At 39.0% G+C, this 19,333-nt stretch overlaps 1 protein-coding gene across 2 annotated transcripts; it reads right to left on the bottom strand.

The window, feature by feature from the left end:
- On the bottom strand, window positions 1–14,133 carry lyrm2 (LYR motif containing 2). Of its 2 annotated transcripts, none has more exons than XM_077586600.1 (4): window positions 13,940–14,133; window positions 4,904–5,041; window positions 3,514–3,654; window positions 1–1,456 (listed from the first exon to the last, which is right to left on the bottom strand). In XM_077586600.1, the coding sequence occupies exons 1-4, from the start codon at window positions 13,982–13,984 to the stop codon at window positions 1,376–1,378; spliced, it is 405 nt and encodes a 134-aa protein (XP_077442726.1). In that variant the 5' UTR covers window positions 13,985–14,133; the 3' UTR covers window positions 1–1,375. The 2 variants fall into 2 exon arrangements, with proteins under 2 accessions (XP_077442726.1, XP_077442724.1); XM_077586598.1 differs by having other exon boundaries at window positions 4,904–5,044.
- Window positions 14,134–19,333: the final 5,200 nt, after the last annotated feature.

A 19,333-nucleotide genomic window follows, 5' to 3' on the forward strand; every position in this document is an offset into this window, starting at 1 on the left:
TGAAGTCACATCTTTGTTTAATTCTTGCAAGAAGAGATATACATCCATCCACGTATGTAGCCTAGATCATTCTAACAACTTGAGGTCTCGCTCGCTACTTTATTCATAAGATTTTAACGCCATGCCCCACAGAAGTCTAAACATATTTAGAGTTTCATAACATTGTATCACAGTCATCAAAACAATTGTAGGTCTGTTGAATTCTCCCAAGAGCGCCAGTTGTGGACCCGACCTGCCCAGCCAAAACAGTCCACAGTTCCCAAGACCGCTTTGTTGTTGACCCATCCTGCGAAGCAAAAACAGTCCACTGTTCCCAAGGGCGCTTGTTGTGAACTCCTTTTGCAAAGCAAAAACAGTCCACCGTCCAAGACCGTTTGTTGTGGACTCCTCTTCCGAAGCCGAAAAACAGTCCACCGTTTTTGTTGTGAACCCATCCTGCCCAAGGCCATTCCCAGTCCTCTTGATGCGAACCAGTCCTCACTTTTGCAAGAGATGCATTAAAATGCCCTTTGTATTAATGTCAATTACTCTTCGTTGCAAGTACATATAATATAATAATATTGATACACATCTATAATAATGATAAACCTAACAGAACCCTTACATAAATGATTTTTTGGCACAATCTGAATATTTATAGATCTGTGTGAGTCTTGGTAATTTATTTTAAAAAAATCTTTGACCATATTCTATCATCTAGTTGGTGTATAAAAAACCTTGGTAGTGAACTTTTAAACTCTGATGTTGATTTTTTTTTTTTAATTTGATAATTTGAGAGCTGTTTTGAGGGCTCGGCTGGTGATGATAAGTGCATGTCAATTTCGGTTTCCATTTAATTAGTGCTAAAAATGGTTCAAATCAACAAAATGATAAGAGTAATTTTGTTTTGATGCATATTGCACATCTTCTGTTAGTCCGACAAACCTATTATTAGTATTTTTAATTCTGAAGTGTTACTGTTTTGTTTATCCCAATCAAATAACCTAATGATTTATAATAGAAAATAGAAATTATCAGGTGGCACAAATGTTGCTGTAGTCTGAAAAATTATGGTAAATGGGGAGCCTTTAAATGTATTGAAATACTTCTTAAGTCACCTGAAAAACTGATATAATATATGGAAATTAAATTTGTATCTAATGAATCAAAATGTTTTGTTTATTATATGTACCTTTATTTATGTAATTGTTCATTGAATTGTTGAAACCAGAAAAACATGATGCAGTCTGTAGATTAAAGTACTGATCAGATTGCCCCGTCCTTTGTCCAGAGTATATTTTAAATAGCCTTTATGAATCCTTGAGGCAACGTCAGTCACTTTTCTAAACCATGCTTTCTGTTGTTTATTCAGGTGCAGATCTGCCATTTTCTAAGTTTAGTTGCCAGCCAATGCAAGAGATCTTTGCAGCTCCTCCAGATGATTCTGTGCTTGTATGATCATCATACGAATGGCATTCTGAAGGAATAATTCAAGGAAAAAAAAATGTCAGTAATGCTGCATCCTTCAAGATAAATATGATTTTAATGCAGGACAATGCTCCATCACATGCATCCAAGTACACCACACTAGCTTATTCTGTTTTTTTGTTGGTTTGCATCATGCTATAAAAATGCCTGAATTTTAAACTGCCATTTCACACAAAATACAAATTATTTTGTAAGAACTTTTATCGTGATTAAATATAAGCATTTAACAACAATATATCAAATGAAACAAAAATGATCAGCTTTATTTTGAAGGCATGTAGTTTAAACAGCTGAACAGTTCCACCCACTTTAAGTGACCAGCAGCAAGGGGACAAACTACCAGAAATAATGAAACTTTTCCTTAAATTTTTTTTACTCTTTACTAAACAGTTTTAAATAGTTTTTCAGCTAACCTACTGTAGATTGAAAGTCCGTTGATTGTTCACTCGCATGTTCGTCCAAATGGTCCAAGAGGTGAATAATGGAAACAGAGGCAGAAATGTGACGAACAATTCGTCAAGTTTAATAAACATAGAGCTATGTGACCATCAATGCGATACAAACAATGGCTTCTATCTCATTGAGGGTCCAGATGGGAAGAAAAGGCAAGCTTAACTATGGGAGGCTTAAGGTTATCTTCATGCTGACTCAACCCTGTGACAGCTGGAGAGCCGCTGACGCTGTGGTTATCGGCAGTTTTGCTGATGGTAATGCACGCTGGGCAGAGTTCTGTACAAGTATTTTTATGGTACTGAACTTTCTAATGTCTTCAAATGCATCCTTCACTACCTTTTACCCAGATTTCGGCTCGGGATGAGCGATTAAGCAAATGCCCACTCACACCCTTCTTATTTGCACTATTGATCAATTTGGTTAAATGGAAATTGCAATATGACAAAATGTTATTTAAGAGATCAGTGCAACAAGATCAGAACACTAAATCCATTTATACGCTGACAAGTAAAGTCAAATTTATTGATGTAGCCCTTGATCACAACAAATGCATCAAAGGCCCACAGCTGACAATAAGTGCATCCGCTGATCAGAACCCCCAAAAGAGCTGCAAAAAAATTCAAGAATCCCTGACAGGGGGAAATAGGAAACTATGGGAAGGGCCACAGATTGGCGATCCCACCTTCAGATAACCAGGCAACACTGAATGGAGGAAACCGGGGTACCCACGCAGGCCCGGGGAGAATATGCAAACTCCACACAGGTGGACTGACCTGGATTCGAACCCAGGACCCCAGATCTGTGAAGCCAACGCGCTAATGGCTCATCCACCGGGCCACCCGACCTGGAAGTAGATATTCAATTTTTAAAAGACCCAATACATCAGCTTCGGTTACTGCGATGCACCTAGTTTTCAACATTAGTATTTTGGAAACCTATAACAATACCTCATTGAATTGATACACCCAAACATGCAACATAATTCTTGGCTAGAGTTAGAATAAACTGTCAAACCTTTTAAGCATTGTGGAAATAAAGGCTGAAACATTAGGGAAAAAAACTGACAGCGGTTTTTGGGGGTGTTTGCGATGTTAAAAATTGAAAAAAAATTCACCAGATGATGAGGGTGCCAATATGGCAAAAACATCATATCACAATTTTTTTTGCTAATAAAATCACAATCTCAATTTGATCACAATTCTTTTTCAGATTTTGTTTATTTCAGTGTTTCCCAACCTCTGTGAGAGATGATCTGGTGTGCTGCTTTTCCCTGCTTTTTGTATAGAAGGTTTTATTATATAAATGGGCTTTTTGTTATTAAAACCTTACGTTTGTGCACCTGCACTCCTCTGTGTCCGCTGTTTTCCCTGCATCTGGGTCCAACTCCGTTTTGTCACTGAGAAAGTCATAACAGGGCCGATCGGCTCTACTTATGAAGTGTCCCTTTTTTTAAGGAGGCAAGCCCAGCCCATATTCACATATTTTGTATTTGCAGAGTAGTATGTCTGACTAATACATTCGATGTGGCATCAAACAGTGAATAAAATGCAATTTCACAAATAAAAAGATAAACAAAAAGAAAACAATATTCACCTGATCAGTGGCATTCTGGTTCCTTTTAAATTCATTTCTTGCCCAGTCTCTGAGGTACTTCCTGTCCATCCTATCTGGCACGTGCCGTATCGTCCTCAATATATTTCTGTATAGTCCCAAAATGTTCTGCCTCTGTATAAACTGTGTGAAGGGCAAGGGAGTTGATTTACAGGGGGTGCAGAATTATTAAACAAAATAGTATTTTGACCACATCATCCTCTTGGTACTCGGACGTTTGGTCGCCCGGAAGGTTATTGATAATTACCATTTAAAATTGTTGCTCAAATTCCCTAAATACAAACTGTGAAGTATTATTTTGTCATACCTTACTTAATGTAATGTAATATTGTACTTAATGCCCTATTAATTATTAGGCTAAAGAAAAGCTCCAAATTTCCCGTACTTTTATTGCGTTTTGTTGGAGAACTTGTTAAGACCCTGACTGACGTCCCTTCCTAAGGGGACAACCCATGTACATACACACTCTTATACACTCACACGTCCGCTCAGTGAAACTGCTCAGGGCCATTGTCGGCTTTGATTGATGCGTAGACCGTGTTGTTTTAACTTGTTTGGTCGCCGCACGTTTGGGTCCGGGCGACCAAAAGTCCGGCGACCAAAGGTCCGGCGACCAAAAGTCCGGCGACCAAAAGTCCGGCGACCAAAGGTCCGGCGACCAAAGGTCCGGCGACCAAAAGTCCGGCAACCAAACGTCCGGTCACGCATCCTCTTTATGCACATTGTCTTACTCCAAGCTGTATAAGGTCGAAAGCCCACTGACAATTTAGCATATCAAGTGATGTGCATCTCTGTAATGAAAAGGGGTGTGGTCTACTGACATCAACATCCTATATGAGGTGTGCATAATTATTAGGCAACTTCCTTTCCTTTGGCAAAATGGGTCAGAAGAGTGTTTTGACATGCTCCGAAGAGTCAAAAATAGTGAGATATCTTGCAGTGGGTTGCAGCACCCTTAAAATTGCCAAGCGTGTAAAGTGTGATCATCAAACAATTAATTGTTTGATTCAAAATAGTCAACAGGGTTGCAAGAAGAGTGTGGAAAAACTAAAAGGTGCAAAAAAATTGCCCATGAATTGAGAAAAGTCAAGTGTGAAACTGCCAAGATGCCACTTGGCACCAAGTTTTGCCATGTTTCAGAGTTGCAACATCACTGGATTGCACAGGTTGTTCAAAATTCACTATTCCTACTGCCAGTTTCTGTAAGACACCATCTTCAAGCAACGGTACAGGAAGAAGTCTGCCTCCTTCAAAAAATATGATTTTAATGCAGGACAATGCTCCATCACATGCATCCAACTACTCCACAGAAAGGGCATAAAAGAAGAAAAACTAATGACAGGGTCTTATACAAGGAGGGAAAACACTAGACCTTTCTGAACAGTGTCTGGGGGGCTGTGGTGAAAAAAACGTAGGGCGCCATGTTCCTGGGTGGCAGCTCTGGGTGGTTGTGTTGGATTCCCAGGCCGCGGCAGGAGACACCTCGTGAAGGTTCCAACTGCAGTGGTTGCTGCTGCACGCAATGTTGATCATGAACAGATCAAAACACTGACAGAATTAATCCAGGCTTTTGAGTGTCCTTGCAAAGAAATATGGCTACATTGATGACTGATTTGTTTACGAATGATAGAAATGTATATTTGTGAATGTTTAGCTATTATACTGGTTTCCTTGGTGAAAATAAATACCGTATTTTCACACGTATAGGGCGCACTTAAAAGTCTAAAAATGTTCCCCAAAGTGATCGGGGCGCCCAATCAGTCGTGACAATATGTCAATGGATTGTGGATGACTGCCCAGTCATTCAAGTGTCGGCCAGCACTGTTGTTCGAGCTTTCACCAAAGCTAGCATCAGGTACCCAGAATACCCCGGCGACAACTCTGGCTGACAGTGAAATGGAGCATTGCATGTTGAACGGCAAACTCGCCCATTTTGCCGAACTCTATATCAGATACAGAAAATGAGGAGTTTGACGGTTTTGTAGATGTTTAACTGTTTTAACTTATATTAACATGTGTACCATATTTTCACGACTATTCGGCGCATCGTATTTTTAGCCGCAGTGTCAGTAACGAGTGCTATTTCTGTATTTTAAACACACAAAGCATGCACCGTTTTTTTTAGACGCATGTATATTATATATTATATATGGATGAACATCGAAACACAATCGCGCTGGCTACCGGAAGTAGCCTATTTCCGGGTTCCGGTGCGCAGTGACTGCTGGGAAATATAGTTCTTGCACGCTACACCCACACGCTAAAAACACGTTTTTAAAAAGGCAACGGAAGCAAAACTGAGTTCGGTTGTACTTTATTTAGACATTTTACAACTTACTCACGTCATCATCACCCACAAATCCATCAAAGTCCTCATTTTCTGTGTCCGAATTAAACAATTGCCCAAATGAGTCTTCCAAAACGCCGGGTCCAGCGGTTGTAGTTCTTAAGCCTCCGGGAATGACGACAAGCTCCGAGTTAATATATATAATATATATATATATAGATATAGTTCGCAGTCTACCTTTGAATGCTCCGTTGACGCCAACATCTAGCGGCAGGATTTCTTTTGAAATACAGCCGAAATGACGGCGAGCACCAAATTAGGGTGCTCGCCGTCATACTGAGTGTATTGAAGAACTGGGTGTACAGACACTCCTCAACTTACGAACGCAATTGGTTCCGAGCGATTGTTCATAAGTTGAATTTGTTTGTAAGTTGATTTAGTGCTATATTTTGTATTATAATTTATGTTTAAGGCCTATATAAGTATATTGAAGGTTTATATAAGTGCATTTGTATGTTTAAGGCTTGTATAAGTAAAACGCATTGGTTTGTACTGAAAAAAAAACATTTAATAAAATGGAGAGAATATGTACAGTACTGTAGAGAGAGAGATAGATTTATGTATTAGAAACTGGCCAAAAGAAGCGACCTAATGACGATTGCACAGTTTTCTTCTTTTTTTCATCATAAATGATGCAGTAGCACTGTATGGCATCATTCAATTGATTTGCAAACTTTGTGCAACGTTCAATATTTGGGTCCTGCTGCTCGATCTTTCTGTTTATAAATGGTACTGAATGTGCAACGCTCACCACTTTCTGACGCGCATCAAGCTTCGTTATTATTGCCACTCGTTTCAAATGAAATGGCTTGCCTCTTCCTTCCAACTCCCTCAATAGAAGCCTTTAGCTTTTTACCAACCATATTCAATATTGGATGCATGAGATATTTAATGATACAAATGAAAAAGGTTCTTTGCACACTGGAGATACATTCACGCACTTCTTCTTCGTTGCAATGCGGAAGGTAGATGCTGGGTGAGCTGAGCTCTCACAGCGCCAGGCGTCGGTATTAGCGGCGGAAAGAAGTACTACTCCGAAAAAGACGCGAAATACAAAATTGGACTTGCGAACATTTTTGGACTTAAACGCAATTTGCAGACATGTTCGTATGTACCGTTGTTCGTAAGTTGAATGTTCGTAAGTAGGGGAGCGTCTGTATTAAGAACTCTATATCCCAGCAGTCACTGCGCAGTACTTTATCTACGGGAAATAGTAGAGTCTGGGGCTGCTTGGCGTAGTTGTCCTATCGACTGATTTATTTCATTTTATCGTGATAACAATTTTAGTATTGGTCCATATATAAAGCGCACTGGATTATACGGCGCCCTGTCTATTTTGGAGAAAATTTTAGACTCTTATGTGCGCCTTATAGTCGTGAAAATATGGTACCTTTTACCTAAAAAAAAGCACTATCAAACTTAGTTTTGCTCATGCTGCCTTTAAAAAAAACATGCTAGCGGTTAGCGTAACATACGCTAGCCTAGTGTCATGCTAACGCCCAATCCGCCGAGGCGCCAAAAAAAAACAGAAAATACAACCGCAACTGAGACTGCGCCCTTTTGGGTGGTGCGTTTTCTAGGTGTGAAAATACGGTAATTGAAATGGCTGTGTTTTTTGTTAAGTTGCCTAATAATTATACAGTAGTAATTATAGTAATAGTCACCTGCGCGCACACACACACCTAAAATATCTAAAATAAAATAAAAAAAATATTCAACTTTGATATTAATCTTAGTCTTTTTGTTTCATTATGAACATAGTTGTACAGTGGTACCTCGAGATACGGGCTTAATGTGTTCCCGGACTGAGCTCGTATGTCGATTTACTCGTAACTCAAATGAACGTTTCCCATAGAAATTAACTAAAAACAAATTAATTCGTTCCAACCCTCTGAAAAAAAAAACAGGATATTGGATTGGAAAAACATTTGTATTTGTTCTAATTCGCCATCGATTAACAAAGTGACAAATAACTATTGGTTTAAATTGTACCAAACTGTGTTTAATAGTACTAAAATTAGACTGATTTCGCGGAGGGGAAAGAGAGAGGGACAGAGAGGGGGGGGGCGTTTTGCACGGCAACGCGCCCGTAACACAAACAAATTTAAATGAACTTGGATTACAGATGCAGACACTCAAAAATAAATGTAATCTAACTTTACACTAAACTTAATTCCCCTAGAAGTGAACTAAAAATAAATTAATTTGTTCCAATCCTCTGAAACCCCCCCCAAAAAACAGGATATTGGATTGGAAAAACTTTTTTATTTGTTCTAATTCGCCGTCTATTAACAGAGTAACAAATAACCAGTCGTTATGATGTTTAATAGTACTAAAATTAGATGGATTTCGTGGAGGGGAGAGAAAGAGAGAGCGAGAGAGACTTTTTGCACGGCAATGCGCTCGTAACATAACAAACACATTTAAATGAACTTGCATTATGATACAGACACACTAAAAAATAAGTTTAATCTAACCTTACACTAAACTTAATTCTAATTTTGTTTTAAATTGTTATACATTTCTTCTCCCTGGTTGGCTATTTGCCCGGCCTCCACCCTGACTTTCAGCTGCAGTTTTTAAAAAGAACCTACAGAGTGTTTTTTGCTTTTGTCTTCCCTTTAAAATATTCCCAAAATGATCCACACTAATGTCCTCACAATAGGATGCACGACCACTTGCCAACATGCCCAGGAAGTAGTACTCCTCTCGAATTAGCGAACAAGCTCCGCCATTCGCACTGACTAACAGGCAAAAAAAAACACTGAAAAAATGCAACGCTCCGCCCAGTGCTCGTAGAGATATTACACGAGGGAGTTGCGACCAGGAAGACAGTGCCCATGATGTTCTTATGAACAGTCTCTTGCGTCCGCTGTATGCTCGTATATCAAAATTTGTCTCGTATCTCATGATAAATATTTGCTCGAAATTTCACCCATATCTCAAATTGCTCGTATGTCGGGGCACTCGTATGTCGAGGTATTACTGCATCTTGCATGAAACGTGAAAAAACTCACGTTCCCGTCACTGCTCGCTCGGGGCACATCCATCTTACCTAGGTCCAGGGCAGCCATCTTACCTAGGGTGCTGACATGCTTTGATTGGCCAGATGCAAGTAGCCTTGATTTTGAAATAAAACAAAATTCCATTTTAATTGTTATAAATTTCCCATTTTTTCCATTGTTTTCATTAAAAGGCAGGTTATGTCCTTTTCGTTCAGGCACCTAGGCGTACAGCTTGGGGTCCTAAAGTTGTAGTTTGAGTTGTAGTCTTTAGTAATAGAGAGCACCACGAACGTTTCCAGTGGAGTTTGATTCAGTCTTCCTCAAAGTTGACTGGAATGTGTTGTCAAATAAGAATGCTCTACATTGTCAATTACTTGGATTTGATATAAAAGAAGCTAAAGAATGTGTGCCTTCGTCTCACTCTCTAACCGGAGTATCTGGGTAGATGAGGTATCAAAGAACATCGCAACGCTAAGCTAACTCGCTAATGTTGATTTTTTCGATGTACAGACGCTCCCCTACTTACGAACATTCAACTTACGAACAACGGTACATACGAACATGTCTGCAAATTGCGTTTAAGTCCAAAAATGTTCGCAAGTCCAATTTTGTATTTCGCGCCTTTTTTGGAGTAGTACTTCTTTCCGCCGCTAATACCGACGCCTGGCGCTGTGAGAGCTCAGCTCACCCAGCATCTACCTTCTTCTTCGTTGCAATGCGGAAGTGCGTGAATGTATCTCCAGTGTGCAAAGAACCTTTTTCATTTGTATCATTAAATATCTCATGCATCCAATATTGAATATGGTTGGTAAAAAGCTAAAGGCTTCTATTGAGGGAGTTGCAAGGAAGAGGCAAGCCATTTCATTTGAAACGAGTGGCAATAATAACGAAGCTTGATGCGCGTGAGAGTGGTGAGCGTTTCACGGGCATTGAATCGTTCGAGCGTCAGTACCATTTATAAACAGAAAGATCGAGCAGCAGGACCCAAATATTGAACGTTGCACAAAGTTTGCAAATCAATTGAATGATGCCATACAGTGCTACCGCATTATTTATGATGAAAAAAAGAAGAAAACTGCAATCGTCATTAGGTCGCTTCTTTTGGCCAGTTTCTAATACATAAATCTCTCTCTCTCTCTCTACAATACTGTACATATTCTCTCCATTTTATTAAATGTTTTTTTTTCAGTACAAACCAATGCGTGTTACTTATACAAGCCTTAAACATACAAATGCACTTATATAAACCTTCAATATACTTATATCGGCCTTAAACATAAATTATAATACAAAATATAGCACTGAATCAACTTACAAACAAATTCAACTTATGAACAATCGCTCGGAACCAATTGCGTTCGTAAGTAGGGGAGCGTCTGTATTTCTCGTTCGAAAGTGACAACTATTGGAGTAATATTAACCATTGAAAGAATTGAGATATTTTGACATAAGAAGCAAAATTTCTGCCATAACATCTTAAACTTCTGGTAAGAAAATTGCAAATTCTGTAATTAGAAAGCATCACGTTCTCATCAAGATAGACTTATTTCTTATTTCAAATTGAATAATTTGATATTTTGCATTTACAAAGACAGGCATTTTAACTTCCTTATGATATTGACCCTAATAATTAGCTGCGGCTTATACACGAGAAAATATGGTAGTTCCCTCCGTGGCTGTTATTATGGGAGATGTAATACCCGCAACGTACTCGTAAACGGAACAAATAAATTTAAATTAACTTGGATTAATATATACAGACACACTCAAACATACGTTTAATGTAACTTTACACAAAACTTAATTCTAATTTTGTTTTAATCTTTTTTTTTTATACCTTCGTTCTCTTCGGGTTAGTTGTTTGCCACGCCACCACCCTCATGTTGGCTATCGATGGGCTGTTTGCTGTTGTACTACGTATTCCCTTCAAAATATTCCGAAAATGATGCACACAAATGTCCTCACAATAGGATAACCCACGACCACTTGCCAACGTGAAATAGTCTTGTAGTACATATTAGCGATCGCTCCGCTGCTCATAAAAACATCAGGGGGACCGGCTCGCAATTCCCTCGTTGTAATAGCTCTGTTCGCAACCGCTTTGAACGGCGCCTATGAGAGAGAGTTGCGACCAGAAATATTACAGAGGGAATTGCGAGCCAATGCCGCTGGATGTTCTTATGAGCAGCGATCGAGAAGTAATATAATACTCCTCGTATTAGATAATAATAACAGGAAATGCAACAGCTGAGCTTACCCACATATTGATTGTGGGTTATGAAGTTTTATTCTGAGAAAGAGTGCCATTGCCTATCGGCGTTGTGTGCACGAATATACTTCATTACCCAGAAAGCCCTCTTTTTGCCCGCGCATGCACGTTGTGCGTTTCCTGGTCGATGCGTAGGAGAAACTCGTCTGAATTAATCGTTCAGTGCTCGTAGATATTGTTATACACGAAAGAGATGCGGCAAAAAAGACACAATGATAAACAGCCTCTCATGTTATGGCCACCTGGCTTGGTTGCATCTCAAATTTTTTATTGTATCGCGAGCGAATTATCCGATCGAAATTTTCGTCGTACCACGAAAATGTCGTATGACGAGCGGTCGTATGACGAGGTACGACTGTATATAATACTTCTCGTTGGCTGCTCTCCCCGCAACTCCCTTATGTAATGTCTCTAGTCGCAACTCCCTCTTTGTAATGTCTCTGCGAGCACTGGGTCGGAGCGTTGCATTTTTTCAGTTCCCCCCCTCCTTAGCCTCTTAGCTCCCGTTGGCGGAGCGATCGCTTATACAAGACTCGGACCCCCGCCCCCTTCTATGTCTCTCTCTCTCTACCCTTCGCGAAATCCGTCTAATTTTAGTTCTATTAAACACATTTTAGTAATATAAAACCACTAGTTATGTGTTACTTTGTTAATAGATGGCGAATTAGAAGAAATAAAAAAAATCCAATCCAATATCCTGTTTTTGGTGCTTTTTCAGAGGGTTGGAACGACCAAATTTGTTTTTAGTTCATTTCAATGGGAAACGTTCGTTCGAATTACGAGAATATCGACATACAAGCTCAGTCCCGGAACGAATTAAGCTCGTATCTCGGGTTACCACTGTACTTTGAAAATACAGTAATCCCTCGAATATGAAGACTAGACATGGCCGCGATAATCGAGAACCCCCGTAGTGGGATCACTAGTGGGATCACGCATATTATTAGTACCAGTGGAGCCCGGTGGAACGAGTGGTTAGCGTGTTGACCTCACAGCTCTGGGGTCCTGGGTTCAAGTCCAGGTCGGTCCACCTGTGTGGAGTTTGTATGTTCTCCCTGGGCCTGCGTGGGTTTCCTCCGGATACTCCGGTTTCCTCCAACATTCAAAAAACATGCATGGACACTCTAAATTTCCCCTATGTATAGGTGTGAGTGTGCATGGTGTCCGTCTCCTTGTGCCCTGCGATTGGCTGGCCACCGCTTCAGAGTGTCGCCCGCCTCTGGCCCGGAGACAGCTGGGATTGGCTCCAGCACCCCCCTGTTTCTTCTTGCTGTTAAATTGTGTTCGATCCATGGCTTCAGTCCATTTTCCAAGCGTTCACACCCGCATACTGTTGTCATTCACGTCAGGCATTTCCTCTGTATAGCTCCAATGTGCTGTTTCTTTGAGCATTGAGAGTGTTTTGAGGGTTAAAAGCGCTGCGAGCACATGGAAGTTCGGGTGAACGTCCGCTGGGTTGATCGCAATAAGTAGTGTGCCGGCAAGAACTAAAACCAGTCACTCAAGCGGTCAGGGCCATACAATTTTTTTTATTTAGTACACAAACAAGGCGCACCGACCGATTGGGCAAATCGACCATTTTAGAGAAAATATTTGACTTTTAAGTGTGCCCTCTCGGTGTGAAAATACGGTACTTACAAATAAGCTGCGACAAATTCACGCACTAGGCCACTTGGCTATACAGTAATTCATTGACATACAAGTGCCCCAACATACGAGCAATTTGAGATACGAATATAATTTCGAGCAAATATTTACCTTGAGATACGAGACAAATTTTGATATACGAGCATACAGCCAAGTGTGGCCAACGCGAGAGCCTGCTTTTGAGAACGTGTAAATGTCTCTACGAGCACTGGCCGGAGCGTTGTATTTTTTCAGTGTTTTACCCCCGTTAGTCAGTGCAGAATGGTGGAGCTTGCTCGCCAATACGAGAGGATTACTACTTCCCGGGCAAGTTGGCAAATGGTCGGGCCTTGTCCTATCGTGAGGACATTTGTGTGCATCATTTTTGGAATATTTTGATGGGAAGACAAAAGCAAACAACAATCCTTAGCTCACAAAATCCATCTAATTTTATTACTATTCAACATCATAACGACTAGTTATTTGTTACTCTGTTAATAGACGGCGAATTAGAACAAATAAAAAAGTTTTTCCAATCCAATATCCTGTTTTTGGTGGGTTTTTTTCAGAGGATTGGAACAAATTAATTTATTTTTAGTTCACTTCTAGGGGAAACGTTGATATGAGATACAAATAAATCGACACACGAGCTCAGTCCCGGAACGCGTTAAACTCGTATCTCAAGGTACCACTGTACTGGGCTACCCAAAGAGTCAGATTTGAGACATCTTTTCAGATCTTCGGGATTATTAATTCATTGCTATTATTAGCACCTATTTTGTTCAGGACCGCCTCTCACGTTATACAGATTGTAATTCCCTATTGTTTACATTCTCGTTACCTCTCAAGTCGCAAGACGTTATGGGATTGCGGAAGTAGTCAATAACTGTTACCCCACTTCACTTTCGTCCCATCCATTCACGGTCCTCTCCCCAGAATTCATCCAGCTATTCCGGGAGGACCCCAAGGCATTCCCGGGCTAGCTAGGAGACACGAAAATGCCAACGTCCGCTGGCTTGACCGCAGTTTAAAATGGAAGAGGTGCTATATATTTATTTATTGGGTTGCTTTGTTTTCATATAATTATATTAAGAGTACAGGTAGACTATAAATAGTAAAGTATGTACCACATTCAAAATCGATTGTGTGCACAACATTTACCTGTTTCAAAGTAAGTGCAGTTGGCGGTATCCTTGAAGATGCCATCACTGTGTCGCAGCTAGACAAACATGAGATGTTATGCTGGAGCCCACCTGCTCGAATCCGATTATAGCGCAAAATGTAGCAGAGGCGACTCAAAACAGTATGTATATGGAGCCTTACGTCAGAGCAACACACATCACGTGACCATTGCAAACGAGGTCTCGTACCTCACCACGTGTCAACGAATCACTGTTTCGCGGGAGATTCAAACGCCCGCCCGGTCGAGCCGGCTCATTTAATAGACATTATATATAATAGATTTATTCTTCAAAATCAAGGGAGAGCCACTTAATGTACTGTTGTCGTGAATTCCAAACACTGTTTTGAAAACATTCAAAGAGAAATGACTTATTAGGTGCTAAAAATAGTAATATATTAATAAATAATAAATAGAATGTGTTATTGAAAAACTAAAATATGTTCTTTAAACCAAAGGCAATTACCTAAATGTTCTGTAAATTTGGTGTCAATATGTTAAATGGCTTGAGAGCTATTCAAGATATTAGGTGCTAATAACTAATAAATTCATAAATACTAAATGAAATGTACTATTGAAAAACTAAAAGGTTTTCGTTAAACAGAAGGCAATTACCTATCCTTTCTGTAAATTTGGTGTCAGTACGTCAAATGGCTTGGGAGCTATTGAAGAAATTAGGTGCTGATAACAGTAATAAATTGATAATAAATTGAGTAATTTGTTGAAAAACTAAAAGGTGTTCGTTTAACAGAAGGTAATTACCTATGTATTCTGTACATTTGGTGTCAATACGTCAAATGGCTTGAGAGCTATTGAACAAAATATGTGCTAATAACAATAATAAATTAATAATTAATATATTGAGTGTGATGTTGAAAAAGTAAAAAGTGTTCGATGAACAAAAGGTAATCACCTATTTTTTTCTGTAAATTTGGTTTCAATATGTCAAATTGTTTGGGAGCTATTGAACGAAATAGGTGCTAATAAAAGTAATAAATTAAGAATGAATAAATACAGTGTTATTGAAAAACCAAACAGAGTTCGTTAAACAGAAAATAATCACCTATCTTTTCTGTAAATTTGGTGTCAATACATCAAATAGTTTGGGAGCTATTGAAGAAATTAGACGCTAATAACTATTAAATTAATAATTAATACATTGAGTGTTGTTGAAAAACTAAAAAGTGTTCGATAAACACAACGTAATCACCTATCTTCTATATAAAATGTGTTGTCAGTACATCAAATGGTTTTGGAGCGATTGAAGAGGTTCAGTGCGGATCTCTGAATGATCCAATGTTCAATTATGATAAGTAGAATCCACCTGTGTATTCATGTCTCCATATAAATGCACCTCCTCTGTGATAGTCTCACGGTTCAGTTTAAAGTTCAGAGAGCATCCCGAAGACCAAGGAACACACTAGGCGTGTCCGAGATACTGTTCTGGAGAAGGTTTAAAGCCGGATTTGGATACAAAAAGATTTAGCAATCTTTTGACATCTCAAAGAGTACTGTGCTAGCAATTATTATTGAAATGGAAGGAGTATCAGACCATTGCAAATCTACCGAGAACCAGCCGTTACTCTAAAACAAAGAGTTGGCAAACTGTCCCTCGAGGGCCGCTGTGGGTGTATTTTTTTTTCTTCCAACGTATCCAACACAGACAGTTTAACCATTGAGGTTTCTGGTGAAACAAGAAGCACCTGACTGCAATCTACTGATTGTACTTCTAACATACCAAATTGGTGGAAAGGTTTCCTTTTATGGGTTGGAACGAAAACCTGCACCCACTGCAGCCCTTTGTGGAATAGTTTACCCACCCCTGGTCTAAGCTTTCATCTTGAACAAGGAGACGACTGATCAGAGATTTAGCCAAGAGGCCCATGAACACTCTGGATGAACTGCAGTGATCTAGAGCTGAGGGGGAGGGTCTGTCCATAAAACAACAATCAGTCGGACACTGCACTAATCTGGCCATAAGCTACGTTTAATCGGCAAAAGACCTAAATAAGTGTAAGTTACGGACTTGTAATTTGTCATTCCGCTGTTGTGGATACAGGTCGCTTACCTCTCGATTACCGCACACTGTCTGCCACTTACCTTCCTTCAAGTCAGCTAGTAGGAGGCAGATCACCAACCAAACATCTATTCATATGCCGCAGAAGGGAATGTGTGGTATGTTAGCGCGAGTTTAGATGTCTGATGGATGTGGGGAAAAAACTGTCCTTAAGCCTATTTGTCCGAGCTTTGTGGGACCTATAGCGTCTGCCAGAGGGCAGCAGCTGGAACAGATTGTGACCAGGGTGGTAAGGGTCCCCTATGATGTTCTTGGCTCTGCTGAGGTAACGCGGGCTGGCAATAGCTTATGGAGAAGCACCATCAATTTCGTCACACGCAGTTTCTGCGTGTGATGACAAGTAGGCTTTTTTGTGTTGTGGTAATTACGACATGGCCTATGTCCGATTATTATTATTATTATTATTATTATTTCTCAAAGATATCCATTTCCAGTTATTAGCACCTAATATCTTCAATAGCTCCAAAGCCATTTGACGTACTGACACCAAATTTACGGTACTCGGTCGTTTGGTCGCCGGTCTTTTAGTCGCCCGGAAGGTTATTGATAATTACCATTTAAATCGTTGCTCAAATTCCCTAAATACAAACTGCGAATTATTATTTAGTCATACTTAATGCCCTATTAATTATTAGGCTAAAGAAAAGCTCCAAATTTCCCGTACTTTTATTGTTTTTTGTTGGAGAACTTGTTAAGACCCTGACTGACGTACCTTCCTAAGGGGACAACTCATCTACATACATACTCTTATACACTCACACGTCGGCTCAGTGAAACTGCTCAGGGCCATTGTTGGCTTTTATTTATGCGTAGACCGTGTTGTTTTACCTTGTTTTGTCGCCATTCTTTTGGTCGCCCGTTGTTTGGGTCCAGGTGACCAAAAGACCGGCGACCAATCGACCGCACACGCAAATTTACAGAAAGGATAGACTAGGTGCTGTTTATTGAACACCTTTTAGTTTTTCAACATCACTCCATTTATTAATTATTAATTTATCACTGTTATTAGCGTCTTAATTTCTTCAATAGCTCCCAAACTATTCTACCTGTTGACATCAAATTTACAGAATAGATAGTTACCTTATGTTTATCGAAGACCTATTAGTTTCTCAACAAAATGCTCCTTTTATTAATTATTAATTTATTACTGATATTAGCACCTATCTTCAATAGCTCCCAAACAGTTTGATCTGTCGACAACAAATTTACAGAAACAATAGGTAATTGCCTTCTATTTAACAAACATATTTTAGTTTTTCAATAACACGTTCCTTTTATTAATTTATTATTGTTATTAGCACATATCTTCAATAGCTCCCAAGTTATTTGACGTATTGACACTAAATCTACAGAAAAATAGGCAATTACCTTCTGTTTAACGAACATCGTTTAGTTTTTCAACAAATTACCCCATTTATTATTAAATTATTATTTATTAGCACCTGATTTCTTCAATAGCTCCCAAGCCATTTGACGTATTGACACCAAATTTACTGACAATATAGGTAATTACCTTCTATTTAATGAACACATTTTGGTTTTTCAATAAAATAATCAATTTATATTTTTTTAATTTATTACTGTTATTAGCACCTATGTATTTTGTTCAATTGCTCCCAAGCCATTTGACGTGCTGACACCAAACTTACAGAAAAGATCGGTAATTCTCTTGTTTAATGAAACACCTTTGTTTTTCAGCAAATTACTCCATTTATTATTCATTTTAGTTTTTCAAGAACTCTTTCCATTTATTAATTATTAATATATTTATTAGAACCTAATATAGTCAATAGCTCCCAAGTCATTTGACAGATTGACACCAAATTCACTGAAAAGATAGGCAAGTACTTTGTTCAAGGAACACCTTTTGGTTTTTCAATAACACATTCCATTTATTAATTCTTAATGTATTACTTTTATTAGCACCTATTTTGTTCAATAGCTCCCAAGCCAATTTGACGTATTGACACCAAATTTACAGAAAAAATAGGTAATTACTTTTTGTTTATCGAACACCTTTTAGTTTTTCAAAAACACACTCCATTTAATTATAATTTATTACTGTTATTAGCACCTATTTTGTTCAATAGCTCCCAAACAATTTGACATATTGGCACCAAATGTACAGAAAAAATAGGTGATTACCTTTTGTTCAACATCACACTCAATTTATTAATTATTAATTTATTACTTTTGAGCACCTAATTTCTTCAATAACTCCCAAACCATTTGACGGATTGACACCAAATTTACAGAAAAGATATGTGAATGGGTGTTGTTTATTGAACTTTTTAGTTTTACAACAACACACCATTTATTAATTATTAATACGTTACTGTTATTATGACCTATTTTGTTGAATAGCTCCCAGGCCATTTGACCCATTGAGCCCAAATCAAGTGATGGCTAATTACCCCGTTTATTGTATATCTTTTAGTTTTTCAACGACACACTCCATTTATTGAATACGCTGTGATGTAACTACCTGGTGACGTCATCGCTGGGATTTCCTTCAATGGATAGAAAAAAAATCAGTGCCGTAATTTTATTTTATATATTTAATGAGTGACGTTTATTTGTCAATATAGCATCTTTACATTGAATTAAATATCAATTCGAATGAGAGGGAGTTGAAATCCACTGCCCGAAGCGCCGGATTGGGATTCGGCGGTGACGTCGTCGTCTTCTTTTTCTCAGTTCATGCGCGCGTCGGTCATTTTCTGCCTCTTTGCCATAAAACCTTAGCCGGCAACCGAAATTGAAGCGCGGCTCACTTGACTTCGAAAAGAGAAACAGCGGCTCACTTGACTGCAGTAGAATAGGTGTGTGCGTACAGAATAATAATAAGTGTGTGTATGTGCGAATCTCGAAATGGCGAAAACAATTGTCGAGATCAAATCATTTGCGCGAACTGCTTCTCCAATCCTGGAGAGCCTCCCTGAATGTCGAAACCCCTTTGTAAATGACCTAGTTAAAGATTACATTTTGTTTTAATTCAAATCTATTTTGTTACACTCAAACAGCGTTTTGATGTCATTAAGAAGATTTCTGTAAATGTACATATGTATATGTACATATTCCGTGCATGACTTTTATAGTGAAGGTCACAAACTTAAAAGAAACAGCTGACGCGTGAACCACGGAAGTTTTGGTAGTCTAGTATACATTTTAGCACCGGCTGAAGCGGCACAACACGGCACCACACAACACACGCACGCAATCATGCAATCTGGCGTACCAAGTTACTTAACCACTGCTTTAGTTGAAAATTAAAATGAAGCTTCAACACGCCAAGAGA

Source organism: Stigmatopora argus, chromosome 19 (genome assembly GCF_051989625.1).
Source record: "Stigmatopora argus isolate UIUO_Sarg chromosome 19, RoL_Sarg_1.0, whole genome shotgun sequence".
Taxonomy (NCBI): domain Eukaryota; kingdom Metazoa; phylum Chordata; class Actinopteri; order Syngnathiformes; family Syngnathidae; genus Stigmatopora; species Stigmatopora argus.